The sequence below is a fragment of the Ooceraea biroi genome, chromosome 12 (genome assembly GCF_003672135.1).
Source record: "Ooceraea biroi isolate clonal line C1 chromosome 12, Obir_v5.4, whole genome shotgun sequence".
NCBI lineage: Eukaryota > Metazoa > Arthropoda > Insecta > Hymenoptera > Formicidae > Ooceraea > Ooceraea biroi.
Genome location: NC_039517.1, coordinates 4,446,889 through 4,467,735, shown reverse-complemented (window position 1 = coordinate 4,467,735; position 20,847 = coordinate 4,446,889). Strand labels below are relative to the sequence as shown.

The following is a 20,847-nucleotide window of genomic DNA, read 5'->3' as shown; positions in this document are numbered from 1 at the left end:
ATACATAAATTATCTTAACTTTATGTTAAATATCCTAAAATCTTTTTCTTTTCCTACGCGCAAAGTTGGATACGATATACGAGTTCGATAACGATTCGTTGCATTGTTACTGGTAATAGAGTGTGGACATAGATCGTCAGTGCTATTTCTATGCGGCCTCCTCGATAAGAACGTTTCTCATGCCTCGGTCATTGCTACGTAATTCCTACGCATAACGGTCTATTTCCGTAGCGCTTAGACAAGTATAACGCGACGTTACCTCGTCTTGTCGTGGGAAAAGCTCTTTCGCTGTCTTTACGTAAGATATAGATATATGTTAAATCAATGATACCGGGCTTGCGCCACGTTGCACCCCCCGTACGTAACGTGGCGTAAGGTCGAGACTGCTCCGTCATCCCCACTCCTCATCCCCCCATCCTTCATGGAACGGGACGGCGGCAGACCGACCGCCTCCCTGCGCGCGACCGCCACTTTCATCCTTCATCCACCCTCTCTGTGCGTCCCCGCACACGCTGCCACCTGTCCTTCCCGTTGCATGCAACCCCTTCCCGTTCTCCCAAGCTGCACAAAGCGGAGTCTCCGTGGAGGCCGAGGAAGCCTCGAGCAGCTTCAACGACCCCCGATGTTGTGCCGGTAGTCGGCGTGTCGCCACCGCTGCCGTGGGTGCGCTCCACCCACCCCGCCTACCTCGATAACATTGCGAAGGGCAGCGGAGCGAGTACGCACGCTCCTATCCCCCTCTCCCCCCCCCCCCTCCTCCCCGCCTCACCCACCCCCGGGATAACGTACTACTCCCAAAACGCTACGAGCTGCTCCCCGTTGAGCGTAGAAATGTAGTAAAGGGTAATGCGCACGCGCGCGCCAAGCCGCCGCGACGACGGCGGCGAGATGCGAATTCGTGCTTCCACCGCGCGATTTTCTACATCGCCGTTACGCGCGAGCTGATATTCGAACGAGGGTTCGCTCGAGAAGAAGCTTCTCGCTGTGGCGGCGCGGCTTATCAGTTTTGATATATATATATATATAGCCGACGCTATCTACAACTTCTTTTTTTTCCATTTCCCACATCTGCCTGCTCGCTCCCTTTCCGCCCTTTCCGCTCGCGCGTACTATTATTCCTCTCCCTTCCCCCCCCCCCGCACACCCCACTTAAGCTCGGGAGCCCGTTTCGCCCTTCCTCTGGCGTTTCCCACCGCCTCTCTCCCGTTTCGCCCTCTTGCTTTCTCTTCTTCCCTCTCGGTTCCATCCCACCCCTGTGCGCGCGCGCGCACACCCGCGCGTCTTCCATTCTTTCTGGTTCTCTGCGCGTTACGGCGTGAATTGCACTGGGATCGCAGCGCAATAACACGGTAGTAATCGGCGACAGTGTCGTGATTCGCAGGGGCAACGGTGCGAATAAATCGGCAGTCATCATCGCGCGGCGATCATAACGGGCTTGTGAGAAAAGGGGATAATGTCGTCGACTCTTGGCGCGGTGGAGTCATGTGGTCGCGATCAGCTCCGGGGAAGGCAGTGACACTTAGAACGCGCCTCCTGGAACGAAACGTGCCACCCGGAACGCCGCCTTCCGCCTCTTTCCACTATTGAGATGATCGGCTTGACGGTCGAATTGTTCGTCGCTGGTATCGCGGCGATGCGCGTAACGCGAGCCACTGCTCGCGAGAGAGGTGAAACGACGGTGACGACGAAGAGGAGAGCCCGCTGCCGTGCGTGATCCGATTTCGCGACTCGTAGACGCACCGCGCGCGCGCGCGAGCGCGAGCGAGCGCGGGTGACAAGGTCGGGCATTACAATCAGTTCGCGATCAGTGATTGGTGGATAGATGCGCTTAAGATCGGCCCGGAAGAGAAGCAGACGGAGATCCGAGCGCGGTGACGACGACGACCTATGGACGATGCGCAGGGATCGTTAAATCAACGAGCGCTGAACCGGTTTGTCCCTGCTCCCTGGTTCGACGCCGATCGATCGCCAATCATACGAAATTACCGGGAGGGAAAGAGAAGGACTTACGAGTACTCCGCTCCCGAGAACAACGAGAGAGGGAGGGAGAGAGAAAGAGAGAGCGAGAGAGAGAGGGAAACGGAGGAAGAGATTTTCAGTAATAAATCGGTCGAAAATTGTTCGGAATAATGTTCCTGCGCATCGACGATAGGCTATTACGTTTCGGGGTACTATTTCTGTTGTGGATAGGCTCGAGCCGCCAGCAAGAGGAGGACATACCTCACAATGAGTAAGTGCTCACGCATGTTGCGTAAGCGACAGTATTTCTCGGTGCAGATTAAGCGATAAGGCATGAAAAAAAAATATATATTCAGCGGGAATCTCTCTCATGCATCGTTTGACGCATCGTCAACATGTGAGAAGTCTGTAACAGGAACTGAGAGTAGACGGAGGGGGAAGCGGGGTGGCATAGTGGATCGGGTGCGAGCGATCGGACGGACGCGGGGGGTGCATAAAGCTCGACGAGCGAAACTCGATAGGGCGCGGAAGGCGTGCGAGGCCGAGGGCAAGAGGGTGGACGAGGGCGAAGGCGAGAACGAGCGTACGGTAGCGGAGAAGGGGAATAAAGAATCGTGTGAGGATGGTGGGTGGAATGGGGATGGGGTAGGACAAGAGAGAGACGAGAAAACGTCTCGTCGAGGATGTGTAAGTGATGCGAGATGAGAGCGAATATGTGCGGGGGTCGTGATAGTGGGATGGGGTAAGGGGGGGAGGGGGGGAGAAGAAAGCGGGGAGGAAAAACGAGTAACGGGTATAAACGGAAAAAAGGTCCAAGGAAAAGATGCGTTCGACTTGTGTGCGAAGACAAGCCGAGAAAAAAATTAAGGGTTGAGGGAGGAAGAGAGGGAGAGATGATTATAGGCAAAAGATATGAAAAGAAACGCGAAAAAAAGTGAGCGGAAATAGAGAAGCGCGTGAAACGCTAATTGGGTATTGACCATGCGCGAGTAAATGTGGAAAAAAAAGATATAGCAGATTCAAAGATAGAAAACAAGAAATTTTACTAATTTAAATCTTTTGTCTGTGAAAAGTTTTTCGAAAAGCATACAATTGCATGCAATGTCAGAATTATAATTGTAATCCCTCTTTCACGAATTTTATGTGTATTGTTATTAATTGATAAAATAAATCTCGTTTAGATTTTCGCTGGATATATATTACATATTTGAAAAATAATGTTATCGTAAATTATTACAGAGTGAAGAACTGGGCCTTAAAATTTGGCGTTGATCTGTGGGAGTTTGGTAAACAAGTTACTAAAATGGGCGAGATACAAAGGGTAAGAAGACATATTTGACGTGTATCTATTTATTGATAATCACAACGAATATACCTTCTCATTAAACAAATTAATGAAAAATTGATAACTATTACACGACGATTTATTTAAAATAAGAGATGTGATTTTTACATTTATATAATATTTAAAAATGCATTATTTTTAAATCTTTTCAATATTACTCTTTGACGTAAAATCTTGTATTCGCTGCTCTCATGCACCGATTTCTCATTCACCAATGCAAAAAATTAAATTCCTATTCGCTTTACGGTTAGAAATATCATGAAGTGGAGGCAAACATCGCAAAGAAAGACGGTCTCGTCCTCGTTCGAGAAATGGCTGCGGAAGTGAAAAACATGATGGACTTTAAAATGAACGCCGTGATGGTACGTCAACACATCCTTGTGCCTCTTTTTCGTTAGTACAATTTCAATTTTATATTATTCGGCGAGTCTCCAGAAAATACGTTTGTCGTATAATGTTACACTCATAAGTATAAGAGAGACTGCTACACACCGTGACAAAATTGGCAAACAGGACTTTGGATTATTACCTTGTGAGATTTTACAGGATTATTTGCTAGTTACAAATAGACAACTTTTTTCTGAAGAATTATTAATTATTACATTTTTTATTATTTTCTATGATTAATTTTAATTATATACAAGAATTAATAATCAACGACGCGCACACGCGCGGGCAGATAATGGAACGTTATTCAGTGTTTTATATGAAATAGATTTTTCTTAAACGCGAGATCTTTATTTGGCTCTTACAAGCTATATTTTAACGTATATTTAAAGATCATCCAAAATCGGGAAAATTAAGGTCACTTTCTCGCATGTTACATTCACAGACAAGCCGATTTAAAGATTCTCAAATATAATACGCAGTTAAAAAATAGAAAATTTGGAATAATTCTGTAGTCTCAAAAAGCCTGCGATTTTAGCGTTTATTTACATGATTTAATTAACGTTATTTAAGTAACGATAAATATCGCGAGCTTCACTCGTTAATTAGGTCACGTTAATTGAAAAAGTTATAAAATAAAATAAAATAATTTGCATTTTAGTTGAAATCGAATCGTCTGCATTCACACACGTCTATAAAACAATATACTCTGTTACGTTTGCAGAGATTAGTGGAGAGCGCCGAGCAAGCCGCGGTATCAGCGCCGAGGGAAGGAAATGTATCGCCTAAGTATTACGCCTCGCATCGGCTTAACTTTGTTAGCGACGAGAAGGGTCCGGCCGGCATGCAAGAGATGTTCCTCGCCGCGAATCGTCACTTCGACCATTTAGCGGTGAATGTTAGCTTATCCGCCGTGCTTTTGCCAAGCGGAGTCAAAGACAACGGTGAGCATTTACAAATTCTGCAGTGTTACTTGATAAATGCAGCGGAAGAACAATTGGTCGTTCGCTTGCAGAACGCGAAGTTGCTTCGGGCATTCAGTGGAGCGAGTACCTAGATCTCTTATTTGTTAACAATTACGAAAGCGATCCCACCTTGTCGTGGCAATATTACGGAGCAACAACAGGATTTCTACGTCGTTTTCCAGGTACCGAAGTTATGTTTATAATTAAATCGTGACGTTTTACAAACTACTGCTAACTCTTTCAAAACGTAAAAAAGCGAGAATTTATTTGAAGTTTAATAATAATTTGAAGTTTAAATTAATTTGAAGTTTAAATAATAATAGTAGAGCGCTAAAGAAAAGACTAAACCTAATATGTTAATCAAATATCACAGTTTCATCGAGAGCAAATGAAAGAAAATCGTAATACGCGATATACAATTACGATTACAGCGATATCGTGGCCGCCGATGGAGGGCATCGCCGGGGTCTCGAGACCTTCCTCACATCATCGAACCGTGCACGACGTGTACGACTTCCGCATGTCAAATTGGTTTGTCGGGGCGGCGAACAGCCCGAAAGATCTGGCGATACTAATCGACAGCGCGACTTACACGTCCGATAGAAATCGCCGATTGGCGATCGCCACGACGAGGGTCATCTTGGACACCCTGGGCCCGGACGATTACATCAACGTGTACCGCTACGGCGAGAACGCTGAAGAAATCGTGCAGTGCTTCAAGGACAGCTTGGTGCAAGCGTCGCTGGAGAACATTCATGAGATGAAAATGGCGTTAACGTCCATAAAGCACGAGGATGCTGCCACTAATATTTCCGCTGCGCTCAGTACCGCTTTCGAGATTCTGCATAAATACAATCGTACCGGCCAGGGTAGCCAGTGCAACCAGGCCATCATGCTGATCACGTCTGATACTGATGGCCCACCCACGGAAGTGATAAAGCGGTACAACTGGCCGCACATGCCCGTTCGGATCTTCACCTATCTCATCGGTGGCGACAAGAGTCCCGATCTTTGGAATACGGCCTGTGCTAATAAAGGTAAGATTTATTGACAAAAATACGCATTGTAATTAATAGTTTATGCGAAAGACACAAAAATGGAACGATTTATTTATTTGTCTATTTGATAAAGCTAATTAATTGAAAATATAGCAAATAATAGAAATGATAGAACGATGAAAATCGTAAATATTGCACAAGAGCAATAACGCTTATCTATTTAAAATATATTTTATATACTGTGTCTATATGTGCGCGCACATGCGTGTGTGTATGCGTCTGTATGCATGTGTTCAAAGAGCTGGCTAAATATGTAAAAAGATGAAACAACGTTCGTATTTAGCCACAATTATTTTTTTAAATTAAGTTTAAATCTAGTGGATAATAATTAAGATATTCAAGAATATTCTAATTAAAATATTAGATAATGAGAATCTTGAATATTGATTCAAAAGTGTTCGCATACAACATAAATACATGGCACTTATTTTATATATACTTTGTACACAATTCGTTCACAAAAAGCTGGAACTTTAGTTCATAAAAAGTTAAACAGTGCTCTCATGTTGATAACATTTTTTTATTATATTGGAAATACGCTGTTTTGACATCAAAGTATGGTTTCTTTTCGTTCAACTAACGTATTGATAGATTTTCAAAGCTTTTTCGGAATCACATCAAATACACGAGTTACAATAACTTAGATGACTTGAACGTCGTAATGAATTTCTTTCCCAAAATTTACAGTTCTGGAAAGAGCTAATGTCGGCCAAATAATATAAATAAGCCAAACGATCAAGAGAAACGTCGTATTTAAGAAAAAAAGGGATAAAATGATTCCTTAATTAATATTTCGAAGATGAGAATATATCATGCTCAATGTTGACGTTAATGATTTCGTAGGATTTTACGCGAGGATAACGGACGCGGACGAGATTCACAATAAAGTTTTCGAATACGTAAAGGTTCTAGCGCGGCCTATGGTGCTCTATCAACATGATCATCCTATTCATTGGAGTCCCGCCTATGTAGGTGGAAAGGTAAACAATTTAATTTATGTTATTAACATCGCAATAATTATTCATTTACACATTATTTATTATAGATATTTATTAAAAATATGGGTAATTATGTACTTTAACGGACCAACCTCCGATGACCTTGACCTTGACCTTGACATATGTTGTCAAGGTCACCCTCCTGAGGGACCTTGAAGAGATTTTAGCCGTCGCTCGTTGTTTATTAAAAAGTTATTAACAAAAGAAGTTTAATAATTTTGCACGAATTTTCAGCTGTCCACGCGAAGCAAGGACGTGAGTTTGACATATATTACAAAGGTCACCTTCCTGAATAACCCGCACTAGGTTTCACCCTTCGCTCGTTGTTTGTTAAAAAGTTATTAGCAAAAATGTTTAATGAATAAAGCATAATTTTACGATACCATATACGTTTACGAAAGAGTATATTTGATGGAATTTTAGCTTTAAATCAGAAATAGGTTTGGGGGTTAGGTTAGGTTAGGTTAAGTTAAAGCAGAGAATACTTTGTATTTAACTGTTTGTGCTTTTGGTTAAAGTGAAGAATACTTTGTACTTATATTAAAAGAAACTATTCTATATATTAACAATTCACTGCTTTAAATGACTTTCCTTTCTTCGTTCATATACATATTCGTCGTTTATATCTTTCAATATTCAATATTCTTTCAAAATAACTACTATATTTTCAAAATTTCTTTTGTTAATAACTTTTTCATAAACAACGATCGAAGACTAAAACCTAGTGCGGGTTATTCGGGAAGGTAACCTTTGTAATATATGTCAGTATCATGTTCTTGCTTCACGTGGACAGCTAAAAATTCGTGCGAAATCATTAAACTTTCTTTGTTTGTAACTTTTTAACAAACAACGAGCGACGGCTAAAACTTCTTCAAGGTCACTCAGGAGGGTGACCTTGACAGCATATGTCAAGGTCAAGGTCATCGGGGCTGGGTCCGTTAAAGTACATAATTACCAAAATATGTTCGTCGTATGTATGTATGTGTGTGTGTGTATGTATACACACATGCGCGTATTAAAAATAAATTATATTTATGTTTAGATTAATCGTATATTTCTCACAAGGACTCATTTTTCTATTTATATATTATATATTTATTAGCTCCTGACGCCACGCACATAATGGTCCATAATATTCTGCATTGACAACGATTGATTTTCAGAGTAGTAGGTACGGTAAAGAGAATCGCGGACAGTTGATGACGTCCGTGACAGCTCCAATTTTAGATCGCCGCAATTACACGGTAATTATTTAACATAGAGATTAATGGCTTCTATGGCGCACGAAAGCCCCAGCATGATGTTAAACGTGAAGTAATATACAGACAAATTGTACTTCACTGTATGCATTCTCGTTCTAAGGTGAAAACGGCCAATTTGTTAGGCATCGTCGGTACTGACGTACCTGTCGAGGAGATTCAGAAACTCGTGCCGCCTTACAAGGTACGGATCTACCTGTCCCGTTCATTGTTATTCAGGCTCGGTTGCACCAATAGGCACCGTGAAATTTTCTATGAAACTGAATAAACTTGGCTTAGTGATTTACTATTATTTTGTTTTTGTTAATGTTACAGAGAGATTGTAATCTTATTTAATGTTATTGTTATAGATAGAAGTCGATTTAACGAATGTTACCTGTGTATGTGTGTGGAAGATTAGTGCAATCGGTGCTTAGAGCAGCAATTTAGTTTTCTTTCCTTTTCGATCGACACTTATCAATAATTTATACGTACTGTTTCAATTACAGTTAGGAGCTAATGGATATTCATTTATTGTTGACAATAATGGCAGAGTTCTGTATCATCCTGACTTACGGCCTCTTGTAAGTATCATTACTAAATGACAGTGATAATAGCGAAACATTCAAACTTTTGAAAACTTATGTAATAATTAAACTATTAATTATTATAATTTATATGCAGCCTGGAAATACAGAAGTAAGTGTGAGTATTATATTTACAAGGAAACTCACGGAAGTGTTGTTCCCTTTCGATTTTGATGAGCTTCAAATCGGAAAGTCCGTACGGATTTGTTTCAAAGCTCAAATTCTGTGTAAAACTTTGTTAGAATTAATAATTAATAATATTATTAAGAATTAATAATATTATATAAAAATTAATAGAAAAGTATTAACAATTAATACAAAGTTTAAATGTTGCTAAAAAAATCCGCATGGACTTTCTGGTCAACTCGACATACCCAGGTGTTCCATATCAAAATGTTTCAGTTCACTAAGCGAGTTACGTTTTATTTGAATGTTGTGAAATTTACGAAGGTGTGATCTTCTGTTTTTTTTTTTCAGTACGGAGAAACGCTAAGGCCTTCTTATATAAGCGTAGATCTGTCGGAAGTTGAGCTCGCAGAATATGATGGCCCTTCGGCTCCCCCTAATAATTCGCTCCTACTCGATGTAAGTCGAATATTCTTGGGCCATTTTATCATCATCATCATCATCATCATTATCATTATTACTATTATTACTATCATAAGTAAAATAGCATATTTGTTTTCTTCAGTTGAGGCGCGACATGATCGATCAAAAAGAAGGAGAAACGGACTTTACAATCAAAATGCATTACGACGATATGGTAAGATATCAGCAAATCAATCATAAAGTTCAATATAAAAACAATTACAGTAATTATGTGCACGTACTTATATACATCGAGATAAAATATTCTCCTTGTCATAAATATTCATTAATTTTCAGAGAAGAGTTACTATTAGACGACATAACTATTTTTACAAGCCTATCGACGGTACTCCGTTCTCCTTAGGCCTAGCTTTGCCGGAAGGCTATGGCATGTTTGAACTGCGAGCTGAGCAGGAGATCAAATTCGCAATTATAAATGGTAAGTTTTTCACATTATCGCATATTATTATTGCGTGCTACTTGAAAAAATAAACGTCCATAATTTTATTTAATTCCATACGTGTAATAATTTTAAGGATACACAAATTATATGTCCGGCAAGCTTGCAATTTCTATTTTTACGTATTATTATGTGCAATAGTTACGGAGCATTTCAAGGGGACCAACTGGAAGGTGCATCCCGATTGGGTCTACTGCGAATACAACTCAGCTTCCGACAAGTTCTTTTCCTCCCCGGAGGACCGCGTCATGCACTTTCTAGCACGGACGCGCAAACCGGGGTGGAAGTGGATGTCCTTGAGACCAAGGAGTCCCAGCTCGCATCACAAACAAGCGAGCAAGCCGGATAAAGATGCTTATTATTGTGAGTGCCCATCATATTAATTTCGCGAATAAATATAAAAAGCTTAAACGAGATAATACAGGGTGTCCCATGGGAAGTTGCTGAAAGTAAACGATTGGTTCTCCCCTCCATGACTTCAGAAAGGGTCTTACGGTTAACGATCGTTCATCTGAGTGTCCGCAGTTTTATTCTGGTTGTGGTAGATGCAAGTCCGTGCGCGTCAAAATGAGTAATCTGACGACGGAAGAAAAGATTTATCTTGTCGAGTGCTTCTTTTCCAGAGGAAAAGTTTATAGCAATGCTTACAGGGGGTTTCGTACTAAATACGGAACACATAAAATTAAGAGCGAAAACACGCTGAAAAGGTTAGAATTTATTATTTCTTTAAACGTATGCGTTACGTCACTCCATTTTTTGGCAATAAATCTGCATTAAAATAATGTTTTGTGTTATTTTTATCAGAATTATCGATAATTTTATGCAGTATGGAACTATCCAAGACCGTAGACATGATCTGCCAGGTCCTTCTGTGTCTGTAGCTGCAGAAGAAAACATTGAAGATATTAAGAAGTATTTTGAAGAGAATCCAAATTCTTCCATTCGGAAAGCTGCCCAAGCTCTTGAAATATCCAAAACAACGTTACACAGGATTTTAAAACATTTCCTGAAAATGCATCCCTATAAAATAACATCGCATCAATTGCTAACCAAACGCGCTATCACGAAACGTGTGGAATTCTGCAAGACGATAAATGGAATGTTTGAAGATGGAGGAACTTGATGCAAAATTGATAATTTACACGGACGAAGCACATTTCTGGCTAAATGGTTATGTTTTTGTTTTTTCAATAACTGCATACGTTTAAAAATGACAGCTGATTAGTTTCTGCAACTTCCCATGGGACAGACACCCTGTATTATATACTAAAGATGAGCGAGAGTACACAAAACACCGCAAATATATATATATATATATATATAATAATAATATAGTTTGTTTTCACGTTTCAGGTGATAAGAAATTAGTGCAGTCGTTGGTTCTGGATGCTTTGGTGACTGATGGACTCGATAAAAAGGAGGGGCAGAGAATGCATAAAGAGGAAAATGAAAAGTGAGTTACTCGTCGGTAGTAGGTAGGAATGCACGCCTATCCTCTCACTCATTCTCATACTCACACTATTTGCGACTTGCGATATCGAGCACTGCAATGCACAAGCACGCGGATCACCACTACCACCACGCACCGCACATATAATATATCGGTCACTTTTGCAAATTGTTCAATCACCTGCCTTGATTACAGCCCGTGATGCGTCTCTTAGTTGCACAGTTGTTTTGCAAGGTGTAGAGTTAACGAAGAAGCTGAAAAATGCAATCTCCACAGTGTCGATAAGTGCGGGTAAACTCACCAAACGTCGTCTGGAACTCTATACAGTATATATCGGAGAAAAATTTCTGTATACATTGCATATACGGGGTGTCTCATTGACCACGTACCGCTCGTTTAATGGTATATAGTCCGAACTTAACAGAAAAGTCCTGTATTTTCTGTTTAGGACTTTTCTGTTCAGTCAAGTTCGGACTATATGCCATTAACGGGTGGTACGCGGTCAATGAGACACCCTGCACATCCATGTGTATGCTATACACGAGATATCAAAGGCGATAAATTGTCCGCATGTTGTTTTACATACACACACTAACATACAGACATACTAACATAGTAGTAACATACAGACACATCGCAAGGTGTTCATGAATTCAGTTATTTAATAAGTAATCTAGACTTTCCATGAAAGAGGACTGAATTTATCAAGATCTTATGATACATAGAAAGAGATCGAAGTGTAAGAAATCCTTGCTATTTATATGCGAAGTGAAGTACATGCGCGACCGTCCAACATTTCATTTCACAATATTATCTTTTATTGCATATTTTTATTACATTTTATTATTGTGTGTCTCCACCGCTAGCCCTATTGCCATACTGATGGCTCTGCTGCACAGGTAATCCATTATGCACAATTATTTGTCTAACACGTTAAACATGTTTGTCGCATATAATAATGCACAGTAATACTCACTTTGTGATGATCGTATGCTGTTTAAAGTATGTCTGTGATATATAAGGGCGTTATAAAATCGCGATTATTTTCGACAATTAATTGTTGTAAATATGATAAATGTACGGACAAATATATTGATATAAATATGTATATTTATTATGTATCTATATTAGGTACGCAAATTAATTCGGTGCTTTTCTTAAAGAAATTGAGCCTTTATTACAAAAAGATAATAAACATGTCACTCTTCGAAATTTCTCAATTTCTTCAAACAATAAACACTGAATTAACTTGCGTATCTACTATTATAGTACACGCAGAAAGCATATCTGATTTTATTTGTTGAGATCATAGTCTTTATATGTATGTGTATCTACGCAGGTTGCATTAAGATTGATGGTGATAACCGAAAAGATCATGATTCTTTTCCTAAAAGGAAAAAAAAGTAAATAAAGATATAAAAGTTTTAAAAATAAAAATATAAGACAAATACATTTTTATCTACTGTCAGCGAATATAATGCAAGAAGGACAACAAAGAATAAAAATTCGTGACACGATTTGTGCGAGTTAAATTAATAAAATGTAAAATAAATAATATTATATATATAAATCATAACTCACTTGAGCAAAAGCTGTAACAAATAATGTTTCATTGAGTACAATCGATATATGAATTTCAGTAAACATTTTGATATAGCTGCCTTAGTTTTGTTCTACGGTGTAAAAAGTAAAATTGAAAAAATTAAACCAATATACACGGTACGCGTAAGTGTTTAAAAAATTATATTGCCATTTAATAAATATTAAAATTCAACATAATTTAACATCCCCTTCCAAGGACAAATTTGTTTTAACAAATTTTTTGTCTTAACAAATAGTTTGTAAAACCTAAAAGCTGTCTCAAAGATCTCCATGAACTATACTATAGTATAATTAGAATGATTTATTTGTGTAGCGATACGCATTTTTGTAAAACTATTATTGCGTACCACAATGGCGTGCTCATTGTTTCATTGAAAATATCCATAGTTTACATAGCTTGTTTTACAATTGCAGTCAAGGCAAGGGTAGATTTGGTGTCACCAGGAGCTTCATCGCGACCAGAAGCGGACTCCTGCGATGGCACGAACATCAGCAGAACGATGACAGCTCTGATGAACCGTAAGCTCGTTTATTAACAATAAAGATAACGAACGCATATAATAATATATTAAGAATGACACGTGAAACATTGCTAATTTCTAATTTAAACAATTTCAGCGAATATTATATATATTTAATAGCGAGACGAGATAAAACCGATTGATAGAGAACATTTTTTAAAATGCTGATTTAGTATTAAATCATCAGAATTTCTAATGATTTGTACATGCAGGGGGTTCGCGGAGAGACACGCGAGAGCCATGGATTCATCGTGGTACAAGCGCGCAGTGGATCAACACTCTATAGAGCCAGACAGCTTCGTCTTTAGTGTACCGTTCGATGCAGGTGGGTACCTCGTAACAATTTCCGATTAAATTAAATTGTTATAACTATGAAACACGACTATAGCTGTAAAATATAGAACATTTTCGTAAGTTGCATTAAATGCACGTGATAATAATCTTCGACTATATTGACTGAGCTTCTTTTTCGATTATTGGATTACAGCCGAAACGGCCGATCCGCTTGTCACCGCCACCCATGCAATTTTTATCGGAAAAGGTCACAAGGCTCCGGCGGCAGTGGTAGGTTTACAATTTCAACACTCATCCTTGGCGACTCATTTTGTCAACATCACTTCTACGGTAAGTTGGTACAGAATCTTGACGGAATATTGTTATATCGAGTAATCAAGGACATTGATATCGATGAGGTCGCCCCTAATTTGAACATTTACCAATAACGATAAATAATAATGCGATAAATAACAATTTAACACTGCGATCGCACTAGTTATCTCCTTCCACCTCTTCCCTGTTCTTTTCACATACGTTATTACACTTTGGAACGTCAGGTTGTACATTTTTTTTAGTGTACCGGTACCGGATGTAAGAAAAGTTGCGCCTCGGAGGAACTGGATTGTTACATTCTCGATAACAATGGATTCATTATGATAAGCGAACGTCATGAGCACACCGGCAAGTTTTTTGGCGAAATAGATGGGACGATAATGGATTCTTTAGTACAAGATAGGATATACAGGTGAGATGACTATTTCGTCAAAGTGTTTTCATTTTGGTGAGATGGGAATTGAAACCATGTTGAAAATAAAAAGTTACAAGAGCAGTTTTTTTTTAAATTAAATATTTCCAATTAATCTGCACGAATAAAATGCAATAGAAAAATAGGTTTAAATATTTTCTTTGATTGATGCTAGTATTGAACGAATAATTTATTTGCCATGTTTCAGAAAAGTGAGCGTTATCGACTATCAGGGGACTTGCAGTCCACAAGAGTCTCATCAATCGTCAGCATCTCGGACTTTGTCCCATTCTATTATAAAAATGACCGCAACAATAGGCAATTTTCTCTGGGCGTTGATACTAAGTCTCAACATTCAAGATTTATGGCGGACAACATTGGCATTCGCTAACGACGCGATGCACTCATTGGATGGTAAAATGTTTTAAAATGTGCTTATATTTACGCTAAAAATAGAGTACAAAATAAAACGCATCGTTCATTTAAATTTAAATTTAATTTAATTTTAATTTTAAGTAACGATGACAGCATTATCATTTTTTACTTCTTTCATAGAATACAAAAGTGGATTTACTTCTTTTTTTAGATAATCTGATGTTCAGCGATAACGGGGATATGCATAATTTTGAGTCACTAATACCTTCCGACTCGACGGAGGAGGGAGCGTCGGACGAAAACAATGTATTCGTTAGATTTCCGGCAATTGCACCGGCTACACCAGTCTCGTCGCCAGCTACACGAGCAACCTCCTCTCACTATCCTCGAAAACTGCGCTCCTGCGAGAAGAAGACGGATCTCTACATCTTGCAACCCGAGCGGCTCAATACTAGTGGCCAGAGCAATCCTCTCAAAGGGAAGCTCACTAATTGTCACATAACTGGATGCGAGAGGTAATCCGCAAGTTCAAGCGCTTGGCATTTTGAAATTAAAAAAGATTGTTACATTTGATGACAAAATTTGATGAAAGGAAGAGTTCGCGAAGGAGATCGCAACAATACTCTCGCGTATTAACGCATTAAGCGTGATTTATGAATTGAACAAAATATTAATTCGAGGCCAATGATCGATATTTTCAAACTTAGATGTTCATTCGTTAGTTTCTTTTTATAAATAAAGAAGCTGAAAAATATCCTTAATACATGCAGGCACTGTATGCGGTTTCAGGACGACGTGGAATTTATTATAAAAAGATTTGCATGAGTATATCTGGAGTTATTAATATATGAATAACATCACATCTGTTTTGCTTCGACAGACCGTTCAGCGTCCAGAAGATCCGTCATACCAATCTGATACTGCTGGTAGTCGATACGCTATGCCCGTGCGGCAGCAAACAGTTAAGCATCGAGCCGATCGAAGCTCTGACGGAACCAGGCGCTTGTACAGCAAGGAGAGAACGCCTATATCGACGAAGGCCACCGAAGTGCATAAACTATCACCCTGAAGAGATGGAAATCAAATTCTGCGGCGGCGCCGGCCGCTCCTTTGGTTTCTCGTTGAGTCTCGCGATTTTCTCATTACTTGTTATAGTGCGACTTGCGTGACTTTATTGGGATTAACCGCACACATACATACACGCATACAGGTGCCATGCGCACACACATATACATACACGAATGCATACATACATACATACGTTTACAAATTACCTTTTTAAAATGAATTTAGCGTTGTCGTTTCTATGAAACAGTTATAAAGAAGAGGAAATTAAGGAAGAAGAGAAACCGTGTGCTCTGAGTTCGCGGATCGTCATTACTACAGGCGAAAAAAATGGTGTGATATATATGTACAGGGTGTCCCATAACTCCCTTACCTTCCCGTTAACGGCGTATAGTTGGACTCAGCCGAGCTCGAAAAGTCCTGTACCATTTTGCGATTTTCGCAAGTCCAAGCTATACGCCGTTAACGGGGAGTTCCGGAGTTATGAGACACCCTGTATATGTACACACACAATATACATACATATATACATATACATATCTATGTTACGTACGTTACATATCCAATTATAAATTCTGTTACGCGAGAAAGCCCTGAATATTTATGTGTGCGACGATCTCGTCGCGTGTACATCGAGATCCTCGACACCGGATTCAAGCAATAAATGTCCCCTATATTATGATCGAATAAGAAAGAGAAATAGTCGGCAGATTCAAGTGAGACAAATTTAACGATAACACACAGTGGAAGGAAGTTCGTATTTTATGTTGTATCGAAATATTTCCTCTGTTATAATATGAGCAAACAGAGAGACAGAGAGAGAGAGAGAGAAGCATTTCGAGTGCATTAATTTTATTTCTTATAAATACTATCGTAGAATTTGTAAATTACGTTAATGTTCTGATGTTCATTCTACCATTAAAACAGCGACAATTTGGCCGTAATAACAAAATAGTCTTTAATATTTTGCTCAGAAAGAGTTTTCTATTCTACGAATTCAACGAGTTTCATAAAGCAAGTTTGCACTTTTATGTTAAATATACAAAAAACCGCGACAATTTTGCCGTATTTTTCTTTTCCGTGCGACGGTTTTAATCGAGGCAATCGATGAATAATCATCAAATCATCGATTGGATTGACCAATTCGACTTTTGATAATGATTGTCGAAGAAATTCAAATATGTTTATTAGTATTACGTTGTTGAAACCGATAAAAATTCTTTTAAGATTCCTGGTTACTTATTATGGATATTTATCGTGAAATTTTACCGTTATTTATTTTATCATTATTCACTATTTGAATCGGAAACGCCTGAATCGGACTAGCGATTTCTTCATCTATGTCTTTGAGTGGATCTTTTTCAAGATCACTCTGCTTTCATCGCTTCGATGAAACAATGAAATCTATTCTCCACAATCACGGCGCAAGTTACATTTAATCTGTATATTTCCTTTAATAGAAAGCATATTAAATATTATTTTAAACAATCCACGAACCACTTCTTTTTACTTTTGTTAGGTGTATTAGTGCTTTCCTAATGTCAGTTATTATAGTCTCTGTGTTCTTTGAAAACATTATATCTGAGTTCTCTTTATTTCGAGTATTTAAGCATATATTGTACAACAGAGCAGTGACATTTAGACTTCTAAATCTTGTCCACTTTATCTCTTATTGTTTCATATTGACGAGTTTGTTTATGATACGACAATAATCGATTTGTGTGGCTTAAACCCAAATTAATCAATAAAGATCAAATCTGATGATGGGTGAGTGTGTTGACCCATTCTGGATATTGTAAAATCGTTACTAGAATCGGTTTTCCGTTTAAACGGTTTGAAATTACTGAGAATATTCTCGTAATATTAGCCAAGAATTATTTTTATTTTATATTTAAATAAAACCTTTCATGTTTAAATGTTAACAAAGATCTTATAGCGTGAAGATGTGAGATAATACTCTGATCGAAAAAAAGCTGCGTACAATAAACAGATTTAAATTTCCAAAATGAGACAAGGAGACATCTCTCCTTCATAATTCCGATATTACACAGTATTATACATTATTTATCTGAGCAAAATCGAGTCTCCCTTATAGATAAGAGACTCACTTAAAAGTCTTCCTCCCCTTCGCATTCCATCGTAATGCAAACTGAATGTTTTTCATGTTATCGTCTCTAGAGATACGTAGATTGACTACTAAAATTTATGTCACTTAAAATAGATCGATGCAGATAGCGCTCAACTGTGCCGAATGTCAAAAATAATCAAAATAGAGCAGCAATAAACGAGAGATTAATTTCTTTATAATATTGAAAGATTCCCACAATCGAAAAGAGCGACTTTTATGCACCATCATAGTTAACAAGATACTTTTCAAACGTTTTACATTTTGGTTAAGTCCAAAATTATCTACTATTATGTAACTAAAATTATGTCATGTTCTATTAACATTATCATTATCATCATCATCATCATCATCATCATCATCATCATCATCATCACCACCACCATCATCATCATCAACATTATCATCACCATTGTTATTATTATATACATTTCGATCGTATAATTTTATTATAATATAATAAAGTAATTCAATTTAATTAAGTTTACGCACAAGCACATTAAAATCTCTCGTCAAATCGAAATATCTCTCAATTTATATCAGAATTGCTAAATGTGGCGATAAATATTGGTTTATTAGTATATGATTAATTTTAGTTAAATATAAATGATATTAAAGATTTTGTTAATTATTTAGTATAACGGAGTTACCTCCAATTATCTTGACCTTTTGACACATATTATAGAGATCACCTTCCAGAGTAAAATATTCAAAATATTGAACGTTTGTAGCGTGATATTCGGAAACGGAATTCCTCGATACAGTACTTGACATAAACGTTATATTCATTATATAGCAGAATTTCTGTTCGAACGAAAATATTAATATCGCAAACGTATTGACAAATTCTTTGAAATTTGCTGTGTTGTATCCTATCAAAGATTATGAAATAGAACAAGATGAAAAAATATAATTATTATTTGCAGCGAAGTCCCTTCCCCTGCACTTTCTCTCCACAAAAACCTAATCCAACCCATAACTCCTCGCTTCTCGTGGACAGTTGAAAATACATGTGAAATCATCAAATGTCTTTTGTTAATAATTGTTTTTTACAACAAGCGATGGTTAAAATTTGCCGAAAGTTACTCGGGAAGGTGACCTCTATAATATGTATCAAGGTCAAGATAATTAGAGGTGACTCCGTTAAACTAAATAATTACTAAATTAATAACTGCTTGTATTAATATTTAATTAATTAGTTGAAATCTTTGTATAAATGTGTGTGAAGGATCATCCTATTATTTTTTTTATTGATTACTGAATGATTTAAAGAAAACGCGATAGACTTCGAGTGTTTCGAATGGATTTTTATATGAAGAGTTATTCCTTTTATTATCATTATTATTATTGGTATAATAATGGTAATTATTATTATTATCATTGTTATTATTAGGTTCGTTAAACTTATTCCTTCAGAAAAACGTGAAATTTGGGGAGAGTAAAGCTACGAAGCTAAAGATAGATCTTTTGGATTTACATTAACGAAATTGCACGTGCGCGCGGGAAATGATTGTCGCACGATCTTGCGGATGAAATGTTTGTGATTGCATTTATATCCGGATGTTGAATTAAATTTTTGAGATAATGTTACAAATCCCGGCAAATAATAATCCTCTGACATGTTACAAATGATGAATTGGAGACAAACGATAAACATAGAAAATCAATTCACTACAGCTGTGGAGAACTTTTCCATCCATGTCAGAAACGCACACACATGAGAATTACGTTGCTCCAAAAGAGTATCGTACGATAAATATCGTGCCGATTGTTTGTTCCGTAAAATAAGACGAATGAATTTGAATTAGCTTCATCTTCACAATATTAATTAATGTTAAGAGTAACATTGCGCGCATTATTATTTCTGGAGAGTGTACATTTAATATATATAAAAAGAGAAGATAAACTTACATATCTTTACAAATTTATCTTTATCTTTAGAAATTACATATCTTTATAAAATCACTTTGTACCTTCCGGATACGTTAAAAATTTCCACGGAATTATATTATATGGTCATGTGTGATACAATCAATTGAACTTGTAGTAATGGCATTTCTATGGAAATTGAGAGTGCGACGCTTGGAGCAACGAAGTAATCAATAAATCACCAGGAAGAAGGAAAGACGAAGAAAAAATATGTTGTAATCTATGTCATTTATTTCACTTATCTGAAGTGAAATAATGAGAAAGCTAAAACGTTTTCTTGTTAGCGTGGATAAGATACGATTATGCAAAGAGAAGTATATATAGTCCTGTATCTCGCATATCTATAATAGCAAACTCGACACAGGCAACAGGCAAGACACAAAACAAGAGTCTCATATCTAATTCCAATCGATTTTATCATAATTTATATTAGTGAATACTGTAATTCTGTAATTTGACATTCTACGGGTACCACACGAAGAAAGAATTACAATCGTGAAACGTTTGTAGATGTATCGCTAATGTGTAACGACGCGATGATGATTTGCATGGTTACGAACGGAGGCATTGCGGATATGCAAATGTTACGCGAATTGCGCGTATTATTATGCGCATATTGTTACAGTTAATGATTACATTATCGTCTTTTTTCTATTGTATAATAGTTACAATTATACATGTATAAGGTATGAAAGAGAAGTTTACGTTCGTCAGGGGATATCGGTTAAACCGAGCCTGATTAAAATTTCTCAATCAAAGACATTGGTCTAAGTGACCTTAAGAGTTTTCTGGGAAATCGCGAAATCATTGAGACACTAATTTGGCTAATTTGACAAAGTGAGTAATTCGCAACCGTCGCAACTGTGAAATATTCAAATTATTAATTGTTTTTATTATAATTATATCCCCATACTTTTACTAAATTATATATAGATGCATTACAAGTATATTTTTATATATTTTATTGTAATTATATATATTGTTGTAGAATTATATGTTTCATTCGTATTCAAGAAAAAAGTCTTTAAGGAAAGGTATAGGTATATCGATTCTGTGGCAAAATACACGTTTATCTGACATCAATTTTGATTAAATATCAAGAAAGACTTAATATCAAAAGATATTATAATTTATAATAAATATAATAAAAACTTCCAATGATTTTATTTACGTT

The 20,847-nt window shown here is 37.5% G+C and overlaps 1 protein-coding gene across 7 annotated transcripts; it reads left to right on the top strand.

The window, feature by feature from the left end:
* The first annotated feature begins 1,251 nt into the window (after window positions 1–1,251).
* Window positions 1,252–19,858, top strand: LOC105276560 (voltage-dependent calcium channel subunit alpha-2/delta-3). Of its 7 annotated transcripts, none has more exons than XM_011334284.3 (24): window positions 1,252–2,230; window positions 3,199–3,280; window positions 3,556–3,666; window positions 4,416–4,635; window positions 4,707–4,838; window positions 5,088–5,693; window positions 6,558–6,694; window positions 7,876–7,956; window positions 8,075–8,155; window positions 8,460–8,534; window positions 8,635–8,655; window positions 9,015–9,122; window positions 9,229–9,300; window positions 9,423–9,564; window positions 9,727–9,948; window positions 10,939–11,038; window positions 11,902–11,934; window positions 13,052–13,156; window positions 13,371–13,483; window positions 13,646–13,782; window positions 14,010–14,179; window positions 14,388–14,593; window positions 14,766–15,069; window positions 15,435–19,858. In XM_011334284.3, the coding sequence occupies exons 1-24, from the start codon at window positions 2,130–2,132 to the stop codon at window positions 15,721–15,723; spliced, it is 3,648 nt and encodes a 1,215-aa protein (XP_011332586.1). In that variant the 5' UTR covers window positions 1,252–2,129; the 3' UTR covers window positions 15,724–19,858. The 7 variants fall into 7 exon arrangements, with proteins under 7 accessions (XP_011332586.1, XP_011332584.1, XP_026829851.1 ...); XM_011334282.3 differs by having other exon boundaries at window positions 9,211–9,300; XM_026974050.1 differs by having other exon boundaries at window positions 1,253–2,230; window positions 8,635–8,649.
* The last annotated feature ends 989 nt before the right edge of the window (window positions 19,859–20,847 follow it).

Excerpts from the sequence above, each read along its gene's own strand:
- LOC105276560 (XM_011334282.3), top strand. The coding sequence starts at position 2,130 with ATGTTCCTGCGCATCGACGATAGGCTATTACGTTTCGGGGTACTATTT. Across the intron at positions 9,301-9,422 it reads AAATGCATTACGACGATATG|AGAAGAGTTACTATTAGACG; the intron begins GTAAGATATCAG and ends ATTAATTTTCAG. Across the intron at positions 13,157-13,370 it reads GATGACAGCTCTGATGAACC|GGGGTTCGCGGAGAGACACG; the intron begins GTAAGCTCGTTT and ends TTGTACATGCAG.